The sequence below is a fragment of the Agelaius phoeniceus genome, chromosome 35, assembly GCF_051311805.1.
Source record: "Agelaius phoeniceus isolate bAgePho1 chromosome 35, bAgePho1.hap1, whole genome shotgun sequence".
In the NCBI taxonomy this organism is placed as follows: domain Eukaryota; kingdom Metazoa; phylum Chordata; class Aves; order Passeriformes; family Icteridae; genus Agelaius; species Agelaius phoeniceus.
Window position 1 is genome coordinate 1,553,044 of NC_135299.1, and position 18,722 is coordinate 1,571,765.

Consider the following 18,722-nt stretch of genomic DNA (forward strand, 5'->3'; position numbering starts at 1 on the left):
GGTCCATTCAAGATTAGGGGGTCCAGCCAGGTTTAGGGGGTCAGGCAGGATCCAGGCAGGGTTATGGGGTCAGGACAGGGGGTCCCAGCAGGGTCAGGGCAGGGTTAGGGAGTCAGGACAGGTTTAGGGGGTCCAGGCAGGTTTAGGGGGTCAAGACAGGGGGTCCAGGCAGGATTAAGGGCTCAGGACAGGGTTAGAGGGTCAGGGCAGGTTTAGGGGTTCTAGGCAGGTTTAGGACAGGGTCAAGACAGGGTTATAGGGTCAGGACAGGGGGTCCAGGCAGGGTTATGGGGTCAGAGCAGAGTTACAGGGTCAGGACAGGGTCAGGACAGGGGTTCAGGGCAAGGTTAGGGGGTCCAGGCAGGGGACTGGGGGCAGTGACCCCACAATGCAGAGCAGGGACCCCCAGCTCCTCCCCACACTGAGGGGACCCCCACCCTCCTCAGCACACCCCAGCACAAAGCTGACAGAAACATTTAATGGTTTTTGTGTAAAAAAAAAGGTACAAAAGGTACAAAAACAGGGCAGGGACAGGGGGCCTGGGGGGTTTGGCTGCTCCACGGGACCCCCATGGCCAGGGGAGGTGACAGTGACAACACTGGCAGCATCCAGGCCTCAGAAATCTCCTTGGAGATCTGCAAAAAGGGAGAAATGGAGAGGTTTTTCCAGACCCCAAAATTCGATTAAAACCCCCCAAATCCAAAGGGACAGACCCCAAATCCAATGAGAAACCCCCAAATCCCACAGGGCAAACCCCAAAAATTCAATTAAATACCCCCAAATCCAGAGAGACAGTCCCCAAAATTCAGTGAAAGACCCCCAAATAAAATGGGACAGACTCCAAATCCAAAGGCACAGGTCCCAAAATTCAATAAAATGCCCCTAAATCCAAAGGGACAGACCCCAAAATTCAATAAAATGCCCCCAAATCCAACAGGACAGACCCCAAATCCAATGAGAAACCCCGAAATTCAATGGGGCAGCCCCCAAAATTCAGTGAAAGACCCCCAAATAAAATGGGACAGACTCCAAATCCAAAGGGACAGACCCCAAATCCCAAGGGACAGACACCCAAAATTCAACGAAAGACCCCAAATCCAGAAGGACAGACCCCAAATCCAATGGGGAAGACCCCCAAATCCAAAGGGAAAGACCCCAAATCCAATCAGAAACCCCCAAATCCAGCAGGCCCGACCCCCACGTCCCACAGGAGCCCCCCAAAGCCGTTCTCAGAGGCAGAGGGCCCCTTTTGGGGTGGTTTTTGGGGTGGTTTTTGGGGTGGTTTTTGGGGTCCCACCGCTGCGGCGGATGCGCTCTCCCCGCCGGGTGCTCTCCAGCCCCTCCACGAACTGCTCCAGGAGCCTCACAAACGGGGCCAGGCTGGTCCTCCTGTAGTCTGCAGGTGTGGGGAGGGGGTGAGGGGACCCCAAAACTCCAGCCTTGAGCTCCAAAACCCCAGCCCTGAGCTCAAAACCCCAGCCCTGAACTCCAAACCCCAGCCCTGAGCTCCAAACCCACAGCCCCGACCCCCAAAACCACAGCCATGACCCTCAAAATTCCAACCTTGACCCCCAAAATCCCAACCTTGACACTCAAAATCCCAACTTTGACCTCCAAAATCCCAACCTCGACCCCCAAATGCCACCCCTGACCCTCAAATCCACAGCCCTGACCCTCAAAATCCCAACCTTGACCCTCAAAATCCCAAGCTTGACCCCCAAAATCCCAACCTTGACCCCCAAAATCCCAACCTTGATCCCCAAATGCCATCCCTGACCCCCAAAACCACAGCCCTGGCCCTCAAAATCCCAATCTTGACCCTCAAAATCCCAACCTCGACCCCCAAAACCCCAACCTTGATGCCCAAATGCCACCCCTGACCCCCAAAACCACAGCCCTGATCCTCAAAATCCCAATCTTGACCCCCAAAATCCCAACCTTGACCCCAAAACCACAGCTTTAACCCTCAAACCCTGACCCTAACCCCCAAAGCCACAGCCCTGACCCCCAAACCACACCCATGACCCCCAAAACCACAGCCCTGACCCTCAAATCCAAAGGGACAGACACCCAAACCCCATCTCTGACCCCAAGCCCTGACCCCAAACCCCAAACTCTGATCCCCAAACCCCACCCCACACCCCAAACCCTGACCCCAAACCCAATCCCTGACCCCAAACCCCACCCCACACCCCAAACTCTGATCCCAAACCCCATCCCTGAGCACAAACCCCAAACCCCACCCCAAAACCCCACCCCAAACCCCCCCCCTCACCCCTCATGCGCCGCTTGGGCTCGGTGTCCCCCTCCCCATCCTGCTCGCCATCGCTGCCGGCCGCGTCCAGCTCCTGGCACAGAGACCTGGCACAGACATGGCACAGACACGGGACAGACATGGGACAGATGGACAAACATGGCACAGACACGGGACAGACATGGGACAGACACGGGACAGACACGGGACAGACACGGGACAGACATGGCACAGACACGGGACAGACATGGCACAGACATGGCACAGACATGGCACAGACACGGGACAGACGGACAAACATGGCACAGACATGGCACAGACATGGGACAAACAGGGCAGGTTTAGGGTCAGCGTTAGGAGTAGGGGCAGAGTTAGGGTGAGGATTAGGGTCAGGTTTAGAGGTTACGGTCAGGATTAGGGTTAGGATAAGGGTCAGGGTCAGGGTCGGATTAGGGTCAGGGTTAGGGTGAGGATTAGGATCAGGTTTAGGGACAGGGTAGGATTAAGGTCAGGGTTAGGGTCCAGGTCAGGTTTAGGGTGGGGTTAAGGTCAGGGTAGGGTTAGGGTCAGAGTTAGGATCAGGTTTAAGGTCAGGGTCAGTGTCATTGTTAAGGTCAGGGTTAGGGTCAAGGTTAGGGGTTAGGGTTAGGGTTAGGGTCAGGTTTAGGGTCAAGGTTAGGGTTAGGGTTAATGTTCGGTTTAGGATAAGTTTAGGGTCAGTGTCAGATTTAGCGTTAGGTTTAGGGTCAGTGTTAGGGTTAGGGTCACGGTTTAGGATCAGGGTTAGGGTGAGGATTAAGGTCAGATTTAGGGTAGGGTTAAGGTCAGGGTAGGTTTGGGGCCAGGGTCAGGATAAGGGTAAGGTTTAGGGTCAGGGTTAAGGTTGGGATAAGGGTAAGGTTTAGGGTCAGGGTAGGATTAGGGTCAGGGTTAGAGTTGGGGTCAGGATCAAGGTCAGAGTCAGGTTTCAGTTAAGGGTTAGGATCAGGTTTTGGGTCAGGGTCAGAGTCAGGTTCCAGTTTAGATTTAATGTTAAGGGTTTAGGGTTTGGGTTAGGGTTTGGGATTCAGTTTAGGTTTAGGGTTTTGGGATTCAGTTTAGGTTTAGGGTTTTGGGTTCTGGGGGGCTCTGGCAACACCAGGAGCCCCCAGTGCTCCCAGTGATGTACGTGATGGGTTAGGGTTAGGGTTTGGGTTAGGGTTTGGGTTTCAGTTTAGGTTTAGGGTTTGGGTTAGGTTTAGGGTTTGGGATTCAGTTAGGGTTTAGGGTTTGGGTTAGGGTTTGGGTTTCAGTTTAGGGTTAGGGTTTGGGATTCAGTTTAGGTTTAAGGTTTGGGTTTAGGTTTGGGTTTCAGTTTAGGTTTAGGGTTTTGGGTTCTGGGGGGCTCTGGCAGCACCAGGACCCCCCCAGTGCTCCCAGTGACGTATGTGATGGGATAGGGTTAGGGTTTGGGTTAGGGTTTGGATTTCAGTTTAGGTTTAGGGTTTGGGTTAGGGTTTGGGATTCAGTTAGGGTTTAGGGTTTGGGTTTGGGTTTGGGATTCAGTTTAGGTTTACGGTTTGGTTTAGGGTTTGGGTTTCAGTTTAGGGTTTGGGTTTGGGATTCAGTTTAGGTTTAGGGTTTTGGGTTCTGGGGGGCTCTGGCAGCACCAAGTCCCCGCAGTGCTCCCAGTGACGTATGTGATGGGATAGGGTTAGGGTTTGGGTTTGGGTTTGGATTTCAGTTTAGGTTTTGGGTTTGGGTTAGGTTTAGGGTTTGGGATTCAGTTAGGGTTTAGGGTTTGGGTTAGGGTTTGGGATTCAGTTTAGGTTTAGGGTTTTGGGTTCTGGGGGGCTCTGGCAGCACCAGGACCCCCCAGTGCTCCCAGTGACGTACGTGATGGTGGGGACGGAGAATGGATCAAACTCATCCAACTTCTGCAGGTCCAGAGGGACTGAAATGCGCCCTGAGACACAGCGGGGTTGTGGGTTTAGGGTTTTTTGGGCTTGGACATGGGGTAACTGAGAGGTGTTTTAAAAAGTTGTGTTTTGTTTTTAGTTTTATGTGAATGGTGGGATAATACAGCTGTTATGATGTATAATTACAATAATAAATGCAATTAATAAAAAAAATAATTATAATAATCAGAATCATGATCTATAGTAATTTATAATAATTATCATATAGCATTAATATAATAAATAAGGATATTCATATTGGTATAGTATTAAATAGTTTAATTTATTATATGTAATATATTATTTATAACTTATATCTAAATTATCCATATAATATATATGATTCTATAGTAAATATATATACTTTATATATATTTTAATATATAATTTAAAGCATTATAGAATATATTATATTAATATATATTGCTATATATCTAAAAGTACATATTATTCATACAAAAATTCTATATAAATTTAAAATGAATTATATATTTAAAAGAATTTATATATAAATTTAAATTAAAATTATATACATCTTAAAGAAATTATATATTCTAAATAAATTATATAGAAATTCATAATAAAATTTATATAAATTAAAAATAAATTATACATTAAAATATTATATATATAAATTTATATAAATTATATATAAATTTATTTTTAATGTCTAAATTTAAAATAATTTATACATTAAAAATAAATTACATATAAATTCATAATAAAATCTCTATAAATTTAAAATAAATTATAAATTCAAATATTATATATAAATTTATATAAATTATATATAAATTCATTTTTAATGTATCAATTTAAAATAATTTCTACATTAAAAATAAATTATATATCAATTTATTATAAATTTGATATATTTTACATACCAAAATACATATGTAATTATATCCATTATATATAGTATAATATAAAATAATAAACTAACTTATAATAATAATTCTAATAATAATTCTAATAATAGTTCTAATAATAATTACAATTTACAACAACAGTTATTCCACTATTCCTTCACTCCACCACATCATAATTACAGCCCCTAAACCATCCTGCCTTATTTATAAAGCCATTTTTTTACACCTATCCACTCTTACTCACAAAGCCATTTCTAAAACTCTTTCCCATTTCCATCTCCCTTTCCCCCACCCTCCAACCCCACTTCCCCCCATGCCCACCTGTTTTGGGGTGCACGCTGAAGGGGCTCTTGAGCAGGTGGCCGAGCCCTTTGCTGACGTTGCAGTCCAGGCGGGGGAAGCAGAGCTGCAGCATCACCTCCCACTCGGGGTGCCCGGCCCGGCCCCGCTCCCGCTCCCGCTCGGCGCGGGCCCGCAGCAGCTCCCAGCGCTGCACCGAGTCCTTCCTGCGGGGGAACTCCGCCTGCAGCGGCTCCCGCAGCTCTGAGGGCCGTCAAGGCTCAGCCACCGTGCCATTCACCCTTCCAGGACCGCATTGACCCTTCCAGGACCCCATTTACCCTTCCACGACCGCACTGACCCTTCCAGGACCCCATTTACCCTTCCAGGACCGCATTTACCCTTCCAGGACCGCATTGACCCTTCCAGGACTGCATTTACCCTTCCACGACCGCACTGACCCTTCCAGGACCCCATTTACCCTTCCAGGACCGCATTTACCCTTCCAGGACCGCATTGACCCTTCCAGGATCTCTTTTACCCTTTCCAGGATCATGTTTACACTTCCAGAAGCACGTTTACCCTTCCAGGACCCCATTTACCCTTCCAGGAGCACGTTTACCCTTCCAGGAGCACGTTTACCCTTCCAGGACCCCATTTAGCCTTCCAGGACCCCATTTACCCTTCCAGGATCTCTTTTACCCTTTCCAGGATCATGTTTACACTTCCAGGATCACATTGACCCTTCCAGGACCCCATTTACCCTCCAGGACCTCATTTACCCTCCCAGGATCTCTTTTACCCTTTCCAGGATCATGTTTACACTTCCAGAAGCACGTTTACCCTTCCAGGACCCCATTTACCCTTCCAGGAGCACGTTTACCCTTCCAGGAGCACGTTTACCCTTCCAGGACCCCATTTAGCCTTCCAGGACCCCATTTACCCTTCCAGGATCTCTTTTACCCTTTCCAGGACCCCATTTACCCTTCTAGGACCCCATTTAGCCTTTCCAGGACCCAATTTACCCCTCAAGATGCCATTTACTCTTCCAGGACCCCATTTACCCTTCCAGGACCCCATTTACCCTTCCAGGATCTGTTTTACCCTTTCCAGGACCCCATTTACCCTTCTATGACCGCATTTACCCTTCCAGGACCCCATTTTAACCCCATGCTTCAACCCCATCTTAACCCCAAGTTTTAATCCCATATTTTAATTTTAAACCCATATTTTAACCCCATATTTTAACTGCATAATTTAACCCCATGCTTTAACTCCCTATTTTAACCCGGTACTTCAACTTTAACCCCATATTTTAACGCCATATTTTAACCCTACATTTCAGCTTTAACCCCACATTGTAACCCCATATTTTAACGCCATATTTTAACCCCATATTTCAATTTTAACCCCATATTTTAACCCCGTATTTTAATTTTAACCCCATATTCTAACCCCGTATTTCAACTTTAACCCCACATTTTAACCCTATATTTTAATTTTAACCTCATATTTTAACCCCGTATTTCAACTTTAACCCCATATTTTAACCCCTTATTTCAATTTTAACCCCACATTTTAACCCCGCATTTTAACCCCATATTTCAACTTTAACCCCATATTTCAATTTTAACCCCATATTTTAACCCCATATTTTAACCCCGCATTTCAACTTTAACCCCATATTTTAACCCCATATTTCAATTTTAACCTCATATTTTAACCCAATATTTCAACTTTAACCCCATGTTTTAACCCCATATTTTAATGCCGTATTTCAACTTTAACCCCACATTTTAACCCCGTATTTCAATTTTAACCCCACCTGGAAGGATACCCTCGGGGAGCAGGGCCAGCACCTTGTCCCACCTCTCGGGGCTGCCCAGGATGTCCTGGCCCAGCAGCGCATGCTGCTCAAAGTATTCCTGCACCACGGCCACCGAGCGCCTGGGGACACATCAGTGCAAAAAGGGACTTTTTGGGCACAAATATGGGCCAAGTGAGAGGCTTTGCAAAAAGTTTTATTCTATTTTTAAGTCTTAAGTCAAAGGGGGGGATAATAGAGATGGTGTCGTTCATGCTGGTGTTATAAATATATATTTTTAGTATGGATATTTTGTATTTATATATTTATTTTTATATTTTTTCCTTATATATAATATAATATAATATAATATAATATAATATAATATAATATAATATAATATAATATAATATAATATAATATAATATATATTATAATTACATATTTCATCTTTATTTTAATATATTTATAATTTCATTCTTATATTTACTTTATATATTTATATATATTTTAATTTTATATATATAAAAGATATATTTTATACATATCATTATATACATTATATATAATATATAGTTAAGGCATAATATATAATATACATAATGAAATATATTCATGTTTACTATTATCTATTATATAGACACATTATAATATATATAATTATATATAATCATATATAATTATATATATTATAGTGTATGTATATAATAGATAATAATAAACATTAATATATTAATGTATATAACATATAATACTATATATTAATATATAACATATCTATTAAAATAACAATATATACATTATATATTATACAATGTATATATTGTTATATTAGTGTATGTAATATATATTAAGTACATTGATAAAATAATATATACATTATATATTATATATAAAATATATTACTTTAAAAATATATATTTTTCTATTTATAATATATATATATATATAATTTATATAAAATTAATATTAACAATAATTAAAAGAAAAAATTAGTAAGAATTAAACCAAAATTTTTAGAATAGTTTTCAGTATAAAAACTTTTACTTTTTAGAATAAAAACTTTTCAAATGCCTCTCACTTGTCCCGTGTTTGGGTTCAAAAAAGGTTTAATCTGACAAATCCTCACCCACCTGATGAAGGGATGCACGGGCTGGGAGAGGCTCACCTTCTTCACCGTGTCTGCACCACCCTGGGGGATACAGGGGGGCTCAGGCTGGGGGGCCTGGGCACCCCAAACCCTCCTGCTCCAGGGGCAGGGTGCCCAAAACCCCCAAAACCCACCTGCTCCAGGGGCAGGGTGCCCAAACCCCCCAAAATCCACTTTCACCAGGATCAGGGGGTGCCCAAAGCCCTCAAACCTACCTTTACCAGGATGAGGGGGTGCCTGGACCCCCATAAACCCACTGTCACCAGGGTGAGGGGTTCCCCAAAACCCCACAAACCCACCTTCACCAGGCTCAGGGGTACCCAAAGCCCCATAAACCCATTTTCACCAAGCTCAGGGGTACCCAAATCCCCCAAAACTCACCTTCCACAGGCTCAGGGGTACCCAAAGCCCCATAAATCCATTTTCACCAGGGTCAGGGGTACCCAAAGCCCCACAAACCCACGTTCACCAGGATAAGGGGGTGCCCAAACCCACCTTGACCAGGCTCAGGGGTACCCAAACCCCCCCAAACCCACCTTCCACAGGCTCAGGGGTACCTAAACCCCCATAAATCCATTTTCACCAGGGTCAGGGGTACCCATAGCCCCCCAAACCCACCTTGACCAGGCTCAGGGGTACCCAAACCCACCTTGACCAGGCTCAGGGAGTGCCCAAACCCACCTTGACCAGGCTCAGGTGTACCCAAACCCACCTTGACCAGGCTCAGGGAGTGCCCAAACCCACCTTGACCAGGTTCAGGGGTGCCCAAACCCACCTTGACCAGGCTCAGGTACTCCACAGCAGCTGCCCTCAGGGCTGGGGACCATTTCCTGACGTTGTCGTCGCACACCCAGCAGTGCACACCCCTCCTGCCAGAGTACACCCACAGGCGGTGCCGCACGCCCAGGTCCTCTGTGGGGGCACACATGGGGTTTGGGGGACACACACATGGGTTTTGGGGGCCAGAGATGGCTTTGGGGGATGCCACATTGGGACAGGATGTGGTGACCACCCAAAGCGTTCACACGATGTGAACCTTCTCTCAAATTTTAAAAATTTTCTACAAATGCATTTCCCACAGAGAGGGTCAGGCTCTTTCTCCAGGCAGCACTGACAGAACCAGAGGGCACAGCCTCAAGCTGTGCCAAGGGAAATTTAGGTTGGATATTAGGAAAAAGTTTTTCCACAGGAAGGGTGATAAAGTTCTGGAATGTTCTGCCTGGGGAGGTGGCGGAGTCACCATCCCTGGATGTGTTTAAAACAAGCCTGGATGTGGCACTGGTGCCATGGTTTAGTTGAGGTGTTTGGGGCTGGGTTGGACTCGGTGATCTTAAAGTTCTCTTCCAACCCAATGATTCTGTGAATTCTGGGAATTTTGGGAATTCCCAGGGCAGAAGGAGGTGGTGGAGTCACAATCCCTGAATGCATTTACCAAAAACTGGACGTGGCCCTCAGTGCTGTGGTTTGGTTGAGTTGTTTGGGCTGTGTTGGACTTGATGACCTTAAAATTCTCTTCCAGACTGGTCATTCTATAAATTCTGTGAATTTTGGGAATTCCCAGAAGGAGGTGGTGGAGTCACCATCCCTGGATGCCTTTAACAAAAATTGGACCTGGCCCTCAGTGCCGTGGTTTGGTTGAGGTTGTTTGGGCTGGGTTGGACTTGATGACCTTAAAATTCTCTTCCAGACTGGTCATTCTATAAATTCTGTGAATTTTGGGAATTTCCAGAAGGTGGTGGAGTCACCATCCCTGGATGCCTTTAACAAAAATTGGACGTGGCCCTAAGTGCTGTGGTTTGGTTGAAGTGTTGGGGCTGGGTTGGACTTGATAACCTTAAAATTCCCTTCCAGACTGGTCATTCTATAAATTCTGTGAATTCTCTGGCATCTGTGGGACCTGGACATGCCCCATGTGTCCCCAAGGCCCTCACCCACGAGCGCGCGGTCGATGATGCGGACGGCGATGGTCATCAGCGTCCAGCACTTGGAGCAGATATCAGCCGAGCTGGGGGCACAATGAGGGGGCTCAGGTGGACACCCCACACCCCTGAACCCCCTCCCAGCCCCAGGACCCCCCGAAGAACCTGCAGCACGTCCTGACATCATCGTAATCCGTCATGTCAATGTCAAACACCAGCTCCTTCTCCTGAGGCTGGAAGGCTCCCAGGTGCACCGTGTTGTGCTGGTTGGGCTGCAGGAAGGACGGGATGGGCTCAGCGTGGCCAGAGACCCCTGCAGACCCCCCCAGCACGGTGGCCGGGACTCACCCGGTGGGAATAGACGGCCCCGATGTCGATTTTGTAGGGGTTGATCTTCTGCAGTTCCCGCTCCAGCTCCTGGGGGCTGCTGAAGGACTGGAAGCGCAGGTAGACATCGTCCCGCAGGGTGAAGGAGAATTCCCGCAGCTGGAAGTAGTTCTTCACTGCAGGGACCGAGAGGGGTCAAGGCTATCCCAAACCCCCCCATTACAGTCACCCCCAAACCCCCCTTTCCCTGCTCCTCCCGGTGTCCCGGTCAGTGCATCCACGCACCGCCCGTCCCGGCACCCCGAGGTGCGCTGGGATCCGGCATCGCGGTGATGCCCTCCGGTATCGGTGCCCCCCACCCGGTATCGGTGCCCCCCACCCGGTATCGGTGCCCCCCACCCGGTACTGGTGCCTCTCCCCCTGTATCGATGACCCCAGCCCGGTATCGATGCCTCTCCCCCTGTATCGGCGCCCCCCGCCCGTTATCGATGCTCCCCGCCCGGTATCACGGTCCCCGGTAGAACCCCCTGCCCAGTGTTGGTTCCCTTGCCCGGTATCGGTGCCCCCTGCCCGGTATCACGGTCCCCGGTAGAACCCCCCGCCCGGTATCGGTTCCCTTGCCCGGTATCACGGTCCCCGGTAGAACCCCCTGCCCGGTATCGGTTCCCTTGCCCGGTATCACGGTCCCCGGTAGAACCCTCTGCCCGGTACCGGTTCCCCGCCCCGCTCACCGCCGCCGTAGCTGAGCCAGCGGCCGTAGGGGCCGTGCGGGAAGAGCCGCCGGTAGTAGACCGGGAGCAGCTCGGGCAGCGCCGCCGGATCGAACCCCGCCATGGCGGGAACGGAGCGCCGGGAGGCGGCGGGAAACGGCGGCGCCAGCCCCGGGGGATGCCGGGAGTTGTAGTCCGGCCCCGGGCCGCGGGGGCGGGGGGCACCGGGAACCGGGAGTGCGCGGCTCGAGGGGAGTGGGAGGAGAGCAAAGCACCGGGGAGGTCCCGGGATGGACGGGAGGGGATGCCCCGGGGTCTGCGGGGTCCCGGGGTCTGGGGTCGTGGGGTCTGGGGGGTCCCGGGACCGGGAGGGTCGTGGGGTGCTGAGGTGCGGGGATATCCCGGGATGTGAGGGGGTCCCGAGGCGGGTGGGAGCCGGGGGGGCTGAGTTTAGGGGGGATTTTGGGGTCCCGCAATGCCCCGGGGCGGGTGGGTCCGGGAGCGCGGTGGTCCCGGGATGTCCCGGTGTCCGGGGGTGTCCCGGTGTCCGGAGAAATCCGGGGGCGTGGGGGTCCGGGGGTGTCCCGGGGTCCAAGGGGGTCCCAGGAGGGGCTGTCCGGGATGGTCCCGGGGTCCCCGGACGCGCGGTCCTGGGTTGTCCCGGGGTCCGGTAGATCCGGGGATGCTGAGCTCCGGGGGGATCCCGGATTTCGGGGTGAACCCAGGATCTGCGAGGGTCCCGGGATTGTTCCGTGATCCGGAGGGCTCCCGGTGCGGGGGGGGCGCGGGGATGTTCCGTGCTCCGGGGTGGTCCCGGGGTCCCGGTGGGTCCCTGGACGCGCGGTCCTGGGCTGTCCCGGGGTCCGGTAGACCCGCGGGTGCTGAGGTCCAGTCTGGTCCCGGCTTTCGGGGTAGTCCCAGGATCTGCGAGGGTCCCGGGGCAGTCCCGTGATCCGGAGGGCTCCCGGGGCTGTTCCGTGCTCCGGGATGGTCCCGGGGTCCGGGGGTTTCCCGGGAGGGCAGCGCAGCGATGCGGTAACGCGCGGGCGCTGCCGCGCTCCCGTTAACGATTCCCCGCAAGAGCGAAGCCCCGGGACACATCCCGGGACACCGCCCGCAGCCCGGCGAGCTCCAGGCGGCAGCAGCGGGACGAGCTCCGAGAGAGGACGGGGCGGAGCCGCTCCCGGATCCTGGTAGCGTCCGGAGGCCCAGCTGTATCTCCGCGATCTGCCCCGGAATCCGCAAATTAATTATTAACAGCGCCCAGAGGGAAAGGCCAAGGTCAGGACAAAGCTCTCCCGGTCGCGTCCTTCTCCCCATCCCGGTAGCGGTGCCGGTGCCACCGCCGAGGATGTGGCTGTACGTGGTGGCCGCGCTGCTGGGGCTGCTCCTGCTGCGCCGCTGGCACCGGGAGCGGCAGACGGTGCCGCGGCTCTCGGAGAAGCACGTGCTGATCACGGGATGCGACAGCGGCTTCGGGGAGCTGCTGGCTCGGCAGCTGGACGCGCGGGGGCTGCGGGTGCTGGCCGCCTGCCTGACGGCCAGCGGGGCCGCGCAGCTGCGGGCCGTCACCTCCGAGCGCCTGCAGACCGTCCTGCTGGATGTCACCTGCAGCAAGAGCATCGCCGATGCCACCGCCTGGGTCCGCGAGCGTGTGGGGGATCAAGGTAAACAGGGCTCGATAGCCCTGGTGTCACCCTGGCGTCACCCTGGTGTCACCCTGGTGTCCCCCCTGGCTTCCCCTGCCAGGCTGCGGGGCAATGACGGCTCTGGAATTAATGCCTGTCGCTTCTCTGGCGACATCCGTCTGCCATCAGCTCCTGCAGGAGCGCTGCCCGGGCTGAGAGTTCAGCTTTCAGCCTTTTCTCCCTGAAAACCCGCTAATTAGGAGCTGATTGCCCCAACAGCTCTCCTGCCACCTTGCCCACTCAACTGGCACTGGGCTGTGCCCTTTGGGACAGCCTCAGCTCATCCCATCCCCTCCGCAGGGCTCTGGGGGCTGGTGAACAACGCAGGCATCGCCATCCCCACCGCTCCAAACGAGTGGCTGAGCAAGGAGGACTTTGTCAAGGTGCTGAATGTCAACCTGGTGGGGCTGGTGGAGGTGACTCTGAGCCTCCTGCCGCTGGTGCGGCGGGCGCGGGGCCGCGTGGTCAACGTGGCCAGCGTGATGGGCCGCGTGTCCTTCTTTGGTGGAGGCTACTGCATGTCCAAGTACGGCGTGGAAGCCTTTTCTGACAGCCTCAGGTAAGTCTGGAACAACAGCTCTCCATCATGGTTCCCCAACTTGTTTTTCTGGACTTTGTCTGGCACAGCTGTCAGCTCTAATCCTCGCACAGCCGTGACCGAGCACAGGTCGGTCTCATATCTTCTGCTGAAGTGAGCAGCTTCTGTGCTGGCATGGAGCCTCTCCTGTGGACATTGGCCCTGTCCAAGGCCCTGCTGGACATGGCCCTGCTGCCCCGAGCTTTGTTCCCTGCATATCCAGATGTGGCAAACATTTGCTGGCTCACCATCTCAGCCATGTGCCAGGCTGGTACAACGTCCACTGGTGTGGTCAGGATCTGCTCCATGCCTCTGGCATGAGGTTCATCCCATGGGAGATGTGGGCATGGAGCCTCCCCTGTGGACACTGGCCCTGCTGCCCCGAGCTTTGCTTTGCTCCCAACCCATCCAGATGTGGCAAATGTTTGTTTGCTTGGTTCCCAACCCACGTTCCCACCAGCTGAGCCAAATGTTTACTGAAGCACCATCTCAGCCGTGTGCCAGGCTGGCACAACGTCCACTGGCATGGTCAGGCTCTGCTCCACGCCTCTGGCACTCCAGAGGCTCCATGCTATGGGAGATGCTGGCACTGGCACCCTCGGGTGCTGCTCCCATGTCCCACGGGGCTCAATCCCTTCCAGGCTCGAGATGCAAAACTTTGGGGTGAAGGTCTGTGTGATCGAGCCAGGCTACTTCAAAACCATGATCACCAACCTTGAGAACCTGGAGAAGAATTTCTGTGCCAGCTGGGAGAAGCTTCCTGCAGAGATCAAAGAGAGTTATGGGGAGAGCTACTTGAGGGACTGTAAGTAGCTCCCCCAAAGGCTGAGTGATTCTCTTTGTCTCCTGACTCAAGGCCCATGGCGTCCCATGGGGGTCCCACTGCCCCAAAACCCCCTGGAGCCCCTTGGCTCTGCCCAGCTCCAGGATCTCAGTGGTGTTTTCTGCCTCTGCAGTTGTTTCCACGCTCAAGGTGCTGCAGAAGGGCTACAACGCCAACCTGTCGCTGGTCACCAACTGCATGGAGCACGCTCTGACCAGCCTGCACCCCCGGAGCCGCTACTCGGCCGGCTGGGACGCCAAGCTGCTCTACCTGCCCCTCAGCTACCTGCCCTCAGCCCTCACCGACGCCCTGTTCACCATGTTCTACCCCAAATCTGTTGGCAAAGCCTGAGGCGGGCTTGCAGCTGGCAGCCGGGATCAGAGGGAGATCCAGTAACACACAGCTGGATCCGGAACTGCCTGCAGGCAGGGCCACACTGAGTTTGTAACTGCATTTATGTCCGACCCTCTGGCCCCTGCTCACAGATGGGTTTGTCCTGAATAAATTTTGCCCTGTCCCCTCCTGGCTGAGCGTGGTGTCACTCAGGCTGTGGCGCTGAGGCTGTGCCTGGAGGCTCCGGCTCTTCCTTTGAGCACCTGCTGCATTCAGGATCCAGCCCTGGACAAGTTGCCAGGGGACTTGCCCAGGCTGGCCCCTCAGGTATTGGCACATGCCAGACTTGTTCCAGTCTGAGAGAAACTTGTTCCACAAACCTGAGCAGATTTCCTTCTAAGCAAAAAACTGGGCAGCTTCTTACAGAATCCTCCTGCTCTGCTTCCTCCTCCTCCTCCTCCTCCTGCAGAGCTGACTGGGGGACACTGTCCTGCTCCATCACCACATTTGGGGACACTGTTGCCCACCAACGCTGGGAGAGAGGGAAAGATCCAGGGGTTGGTGCTGCTGGTGGTGTCTGGAAGGTTCCACCAAATCCAGCACCGTGGGGCCTTGGGATCCACCTTGGGGCAGAGCAGAGCCCCAGGCACAGCCAAAAGTGTTGCGAGGCAAAGCCGGGAATTACCAAAGCTACAAATCAGGAGCGCAAACCTCACCCCGGGCCGGGAGCTGCCGCAATCCCGGCCCTACAAATGCGGCTGGAGCAGGGGCTGGCCCCGAGCGGTGCCACCGCCGAGGATGTGGCCGTACGCGGCGGTGGCCGCGCTGCTGGGGCTGCTCCTGCTGCGCCGCTGGCACCGGGAGCGGCAGACGGTGCCGCGGCTCTCGGAGAAGCACGTGCTGATCACGGGATGCGACAGCGGCTTCGGGGAGCTGCTGGCTCGGCAGCTGGACGCGCGGGGGCTGCGGGTGCTGGCCGCCTGCCTGACGGCCAGCGGGGCCGCGCAGCTGCGGGCCGTCACCTCCGAGCGCCTGCAGACCGTCCTGCTGGACGTCACCTGCAGCAAGAGCATCGCCCATGCCACCGCCTGGGTCCGCGAGCGTGTGGGGGATCAAGGTAAACAGGGCTCGATAGCCCTGGTGTCACCCTGGTGTCACCCTGGTGTCACCCTGGTGTCCCCTCTGGCTTCCCCTGCCAGGCTGCGGGGCAATGACGGCTCTGGAATTAATGCCTGTCGCTTCTCTGGCGACATCCGTCTGCCATCAGCTCCTGCAGGAGCGCTGCCCGGGCTGAGAGTTCAGCTTTCAGCCTTTTCTCCCTGAAAACCCGCTAATTAAGAGCTGATTACCCCAACAGCTCTCCTGCCACCTTGCCCACTCAACTGGCACTGGGCTGTGAGCTTTGGGACAGCCCCAGCTCATCCCATCCCCTCCGCAGGGCTCTGGGGGCTGGTGAACAACGCAGGTATCGCCATCCCCACCGCCCCAAACGAGTGGCTGAGCAAGGAGGACTTTGTCAAGGTGCTGAATGTCAACCTGGTGGGGCTGGTGGAGGTGACTCTGAGCCTCCTGCCGCTGGTGCGGCGGGCGCGGGGCCGCGTGGTCAACGTGGCCAGCGTGATGGGCCGTGTGTCCTGTTTCGGTGGAGGCTACTGCATCTCCAAGCACGGCGTGGAAGCCTTCTCTGACAGCCTCAGGTACGGTTCTGGCAGCCCCCGGAGCTCTCCCGTGCTCTCCCCGCTGTCCTCGGGCGGGGTTTTTATTTGTCTGTTTACTCCCGGTTGCATTTTCCCCAGAGAGGTTGTGAAACGCTGACCACAAGAGGGTTGGGAGCGTGGGCAGGGCTGGAGCCGTGGGTGTGCAAGCAGGGGAAGGGTTTCAAGGAGATCCGGATGGACCAGTGCAGGATGTCCCGGGGTGCCCCTGGGCCCGGGGTTCTGGTGTCCAGAGGGGTCCTGGGGAACTGAGGTTTGGGGAGGTCTAAGGATCTGGGAATGCTCCGGGGTCTGGGGTGGTCCTGAAGCACCGAGGTTCAGGGGGATTCCAGAATCCCGGGATCCAGGGGGTTCCTGGGGCACTGAGATTTAGGGAGGTCCCAGGATCTGGGAATGCTCCAGGGTCTGGGGTGGTCCCGAGGCACTGAGGTTCAGGGGGATTCCAAGATCCTGGGATCCAGAGGGGTCCTGGGGCACTGAGATTTAGGGAGGTCCCAGGATCTGGGAATGCTCCAGGGTCTGGGGTGGTCCCGAGGCACTGAGGTTCAGGGGGATTCCAGGATCCCGGGATCCAGGGGGGTCCAGGGATGTCTCAGGATCCAAGAGGGTCCCTGGAGCAAGGACGGGGTTCCCCTGTGCCCATGCCAGAACGCCTGGGGGGTGCCACAAACTCCCCCCCGATCTCTGCGCCCCTCGGGGCAGCAGCTCCCGCTGACGCCCCCACCTCGGGCAGGCGGGAGCTGCGTCCCTTCGGGGTGCAGGTCTCCATCATCGAGCCTGGAGGCTTCCAGACGGGCATGATCGACCCCGTCCCGCTGGTGAAGGGCTTCCTTCGCCTCTGGGAGCGTCTCCCTGCAGAAACCCAGGCAGCCTACGGCCGCCACTACGTGGACAAATGTGAGTCCATCCCCACATCGCACCGCCACCCCCGATCCCACCTCCATCCCTCTGAGCCCCTTGTGCCCACCCAGATGCCAAGAGCACCGCGCTGCTGCACCGCCTGAGCAGCTCCCGCCTGTCGCATGTCACCGATGCCATGACACACGCGCTGCTGTCCCGCTGTCCCCGCAGCCGCTACGCCGCCGGCTGGGATGCCCGGCTCATCTTCCTGCCCCTCAGCTACTGCCCGGCCTGGCTGTCCGACACCATCATCGGCTTCTTCCTGCCCATCCCGGCCAGCGGCGTCCCCTGAGGGCCACCAGAGCGGGGACATGGCCCGTGGGTGTCTCAGCGCCTCGGGGAGGTGCTCAATAAAGGCGGTGCAATGCTGGAGGTGTCCCATGGTCACTTGGCCACGGTGCCGGTGACCACCGAGGGGTCCCGTGGGAGAATCCCGGTCTCTGTCTGTGCCCAGAGCAGCTGCATAACCCGGGATATCCCGGCTCGGCTGCAGGGACCGAGCCGGGAAAGGCAGAGCCGTGTTCATCCATCCCCTGGGCACGGCGTGACCCGGGATAAACGGGCTGGGAAAGGCAGAGCCGTGTTCATCCATGCCCTGGGCATATCCCGGGATAAAGGGGCTGGGAAAGGCAGAGCCGTGTTCATCCATGTCCTGGGCATATCCCGGGATAAAGGGGCTGGGAAAGGCAGAGCCGTGTTCATCCATGCCCTGGGCACGGCGTGACCCGGGATAAACGGGCTGGGAAAGGCAGAGCTGTGTTCATCCATGCCCTGGGCACGGCATGTCCCGGGATAAAGGGGCTGGGAAAGGCAGAGCCGTGTTTATCCATCCCTTGGGCACGGCACATCCCGGGATAAACGGGCTGGGAAAGGCAGAGCTGTGTTCATCCATGCCCTGGGCATATCCCGGGATAAACGAGCTGGGAAAGGCAGAGCCGTGTTTATCCATCCCCTGGGCATGGCATAACCCGGGATATCCCGGCTGAGCTGGCAGGGACCGAGCTAGGAAAGGCAGAGCCGTGTTTATCCATGCCCTGGGCACGGCACATCCCGGGATGAACGGGCTGGGAAAGGCAGAGCTGTGTTCATCCATCCCCTGAGCACGGCATGACCCGGGATAAAGGGGCTGGGAAAGGCAGAGCCGTGTTCATCCATGCCCTGGGCACGGCATGACCCGGGATAAACGGGCTGGGAAAGGCAGAGCCGTGTTCATCCATGCCCTGGGCACGGCACATCCCGGGATAAAGGGGCTGGGAAAGGCAGAGCCGTGTTCATCCATGCCCTGGGCATATCCCGGGATAAAGGGGCTGGGAAAGGCAGAGCCGTGTTCATCCATGCCCTGGGCATATCCCGGGATAAACGGGCTGGGAAAGGCAGAGCCGTGTTCATCCATGCCCTGGTCACGGCGTATCCCAGGATAAACAGGCTGGGAAAGGC

At 54.0% G+C, this 18,722-nt stretch overlaps 3 protein-coding genes across 7 annotated transcripts; 2 read left to right on the plus strand and 1 right to left on the minus strand.

The window, feature by feature from the left end:
• Positions 1-458: 458 nt before the first annotated feature.
• PRIM1 (DNA primase subunit 1) lies at positions 459-11,427 on the minus strand. Of its 4 annotated transcripts, XM_054649147.2 has the most exons (12): positions 11,271-11,427; positions 10,561-10,715; positions 10,378-10,484; positions 10,225-10,298; positions 9,069-9,205; positions 8,277-8,335; positions 7,177-7,286; positions 5,382-5,603; positions 4,130-4,199; positions 2,276-2,361; positions 1,298-1,396; positions 459-635 (listed from the first exon to the last, which is right to left on the minus strand). In XM_054649147.2, the coding sequence occupies exons 1-12, from the start codon at positions 11,371-11,373 to the stop codon at positions 616-618; spliced, it is 1,242 nt and encodes a 413-aa protein (XP_054505122.2). In that variant the 5' UTR covers positions 11,374-11,427; the 3' UTR covers positions 459-615. The 4 variants fall into 4 exon arrangements, 3 of the variants coding, with proteins under 3 accessions (XP_054505122.2, XP_077048719.1, XP_077048720.1); XR_013185849.1 differs by lacking the exon at positions 4,130-4,199; XM_077192604.1 differs by having other exon boundaries at positions 459-1,396.
• A 1,173-nt stretch (positions 11,428-12,600) lies between these two features.
• On the plus strand, positions 12,601-14,862 carry LOC129130622 (retinol dehydrogenase 16-like). The gene is made up of 4 exons (XM_054649149.2): positions 12,601-12,916; positions 13,238-13,496; positions 14,156-14,319; positions 14,471-14,862. Exons 1-4 carry the CDS (start codon positions 12,601-12,603, stop codon positions 14,686-14,688), a joined length of 957 nt encoding a protein of 318 aa, XP_054505124.2. The 3' UTR covers positions 14,689-14,862.
• Positions 14,863-14,876: 14 nt separating this feature from the next.
• On the plus strand, positions 14,877-17,577 carry LOC129130623 (retinol dehydrogenase 16-like). Of its 2 annotated transcripts, XM_077192638.1 has the most exons (5): positions 14,877-14,997; positions 15,140-15,787; positions 16,109-16,367; positions 17,119-17,282; positions 17,357-17,577. In XM_077192638.1, the coding sequence occupies exons 2-5, from the start codon at positions 15,469-15,471 to the stop codon at positions 17,575-17,577; spliced, it is 963 nt and encodes a 320-aa protein (XP_077048753.1). In that variant the 5' UTR covers positions 14,877-14,997; positions 15,140-15,468. The 2 variants fall into 2 exon arrangements, with proteins under 2 accessions (XP_077048753.1, XP_054505125.2); XM_054649150.2 differs by having other exon boundaries at positions 14,981-15,787.
• Positions 17,578-18,722: the final 1,145 nt, after the last annotated feature.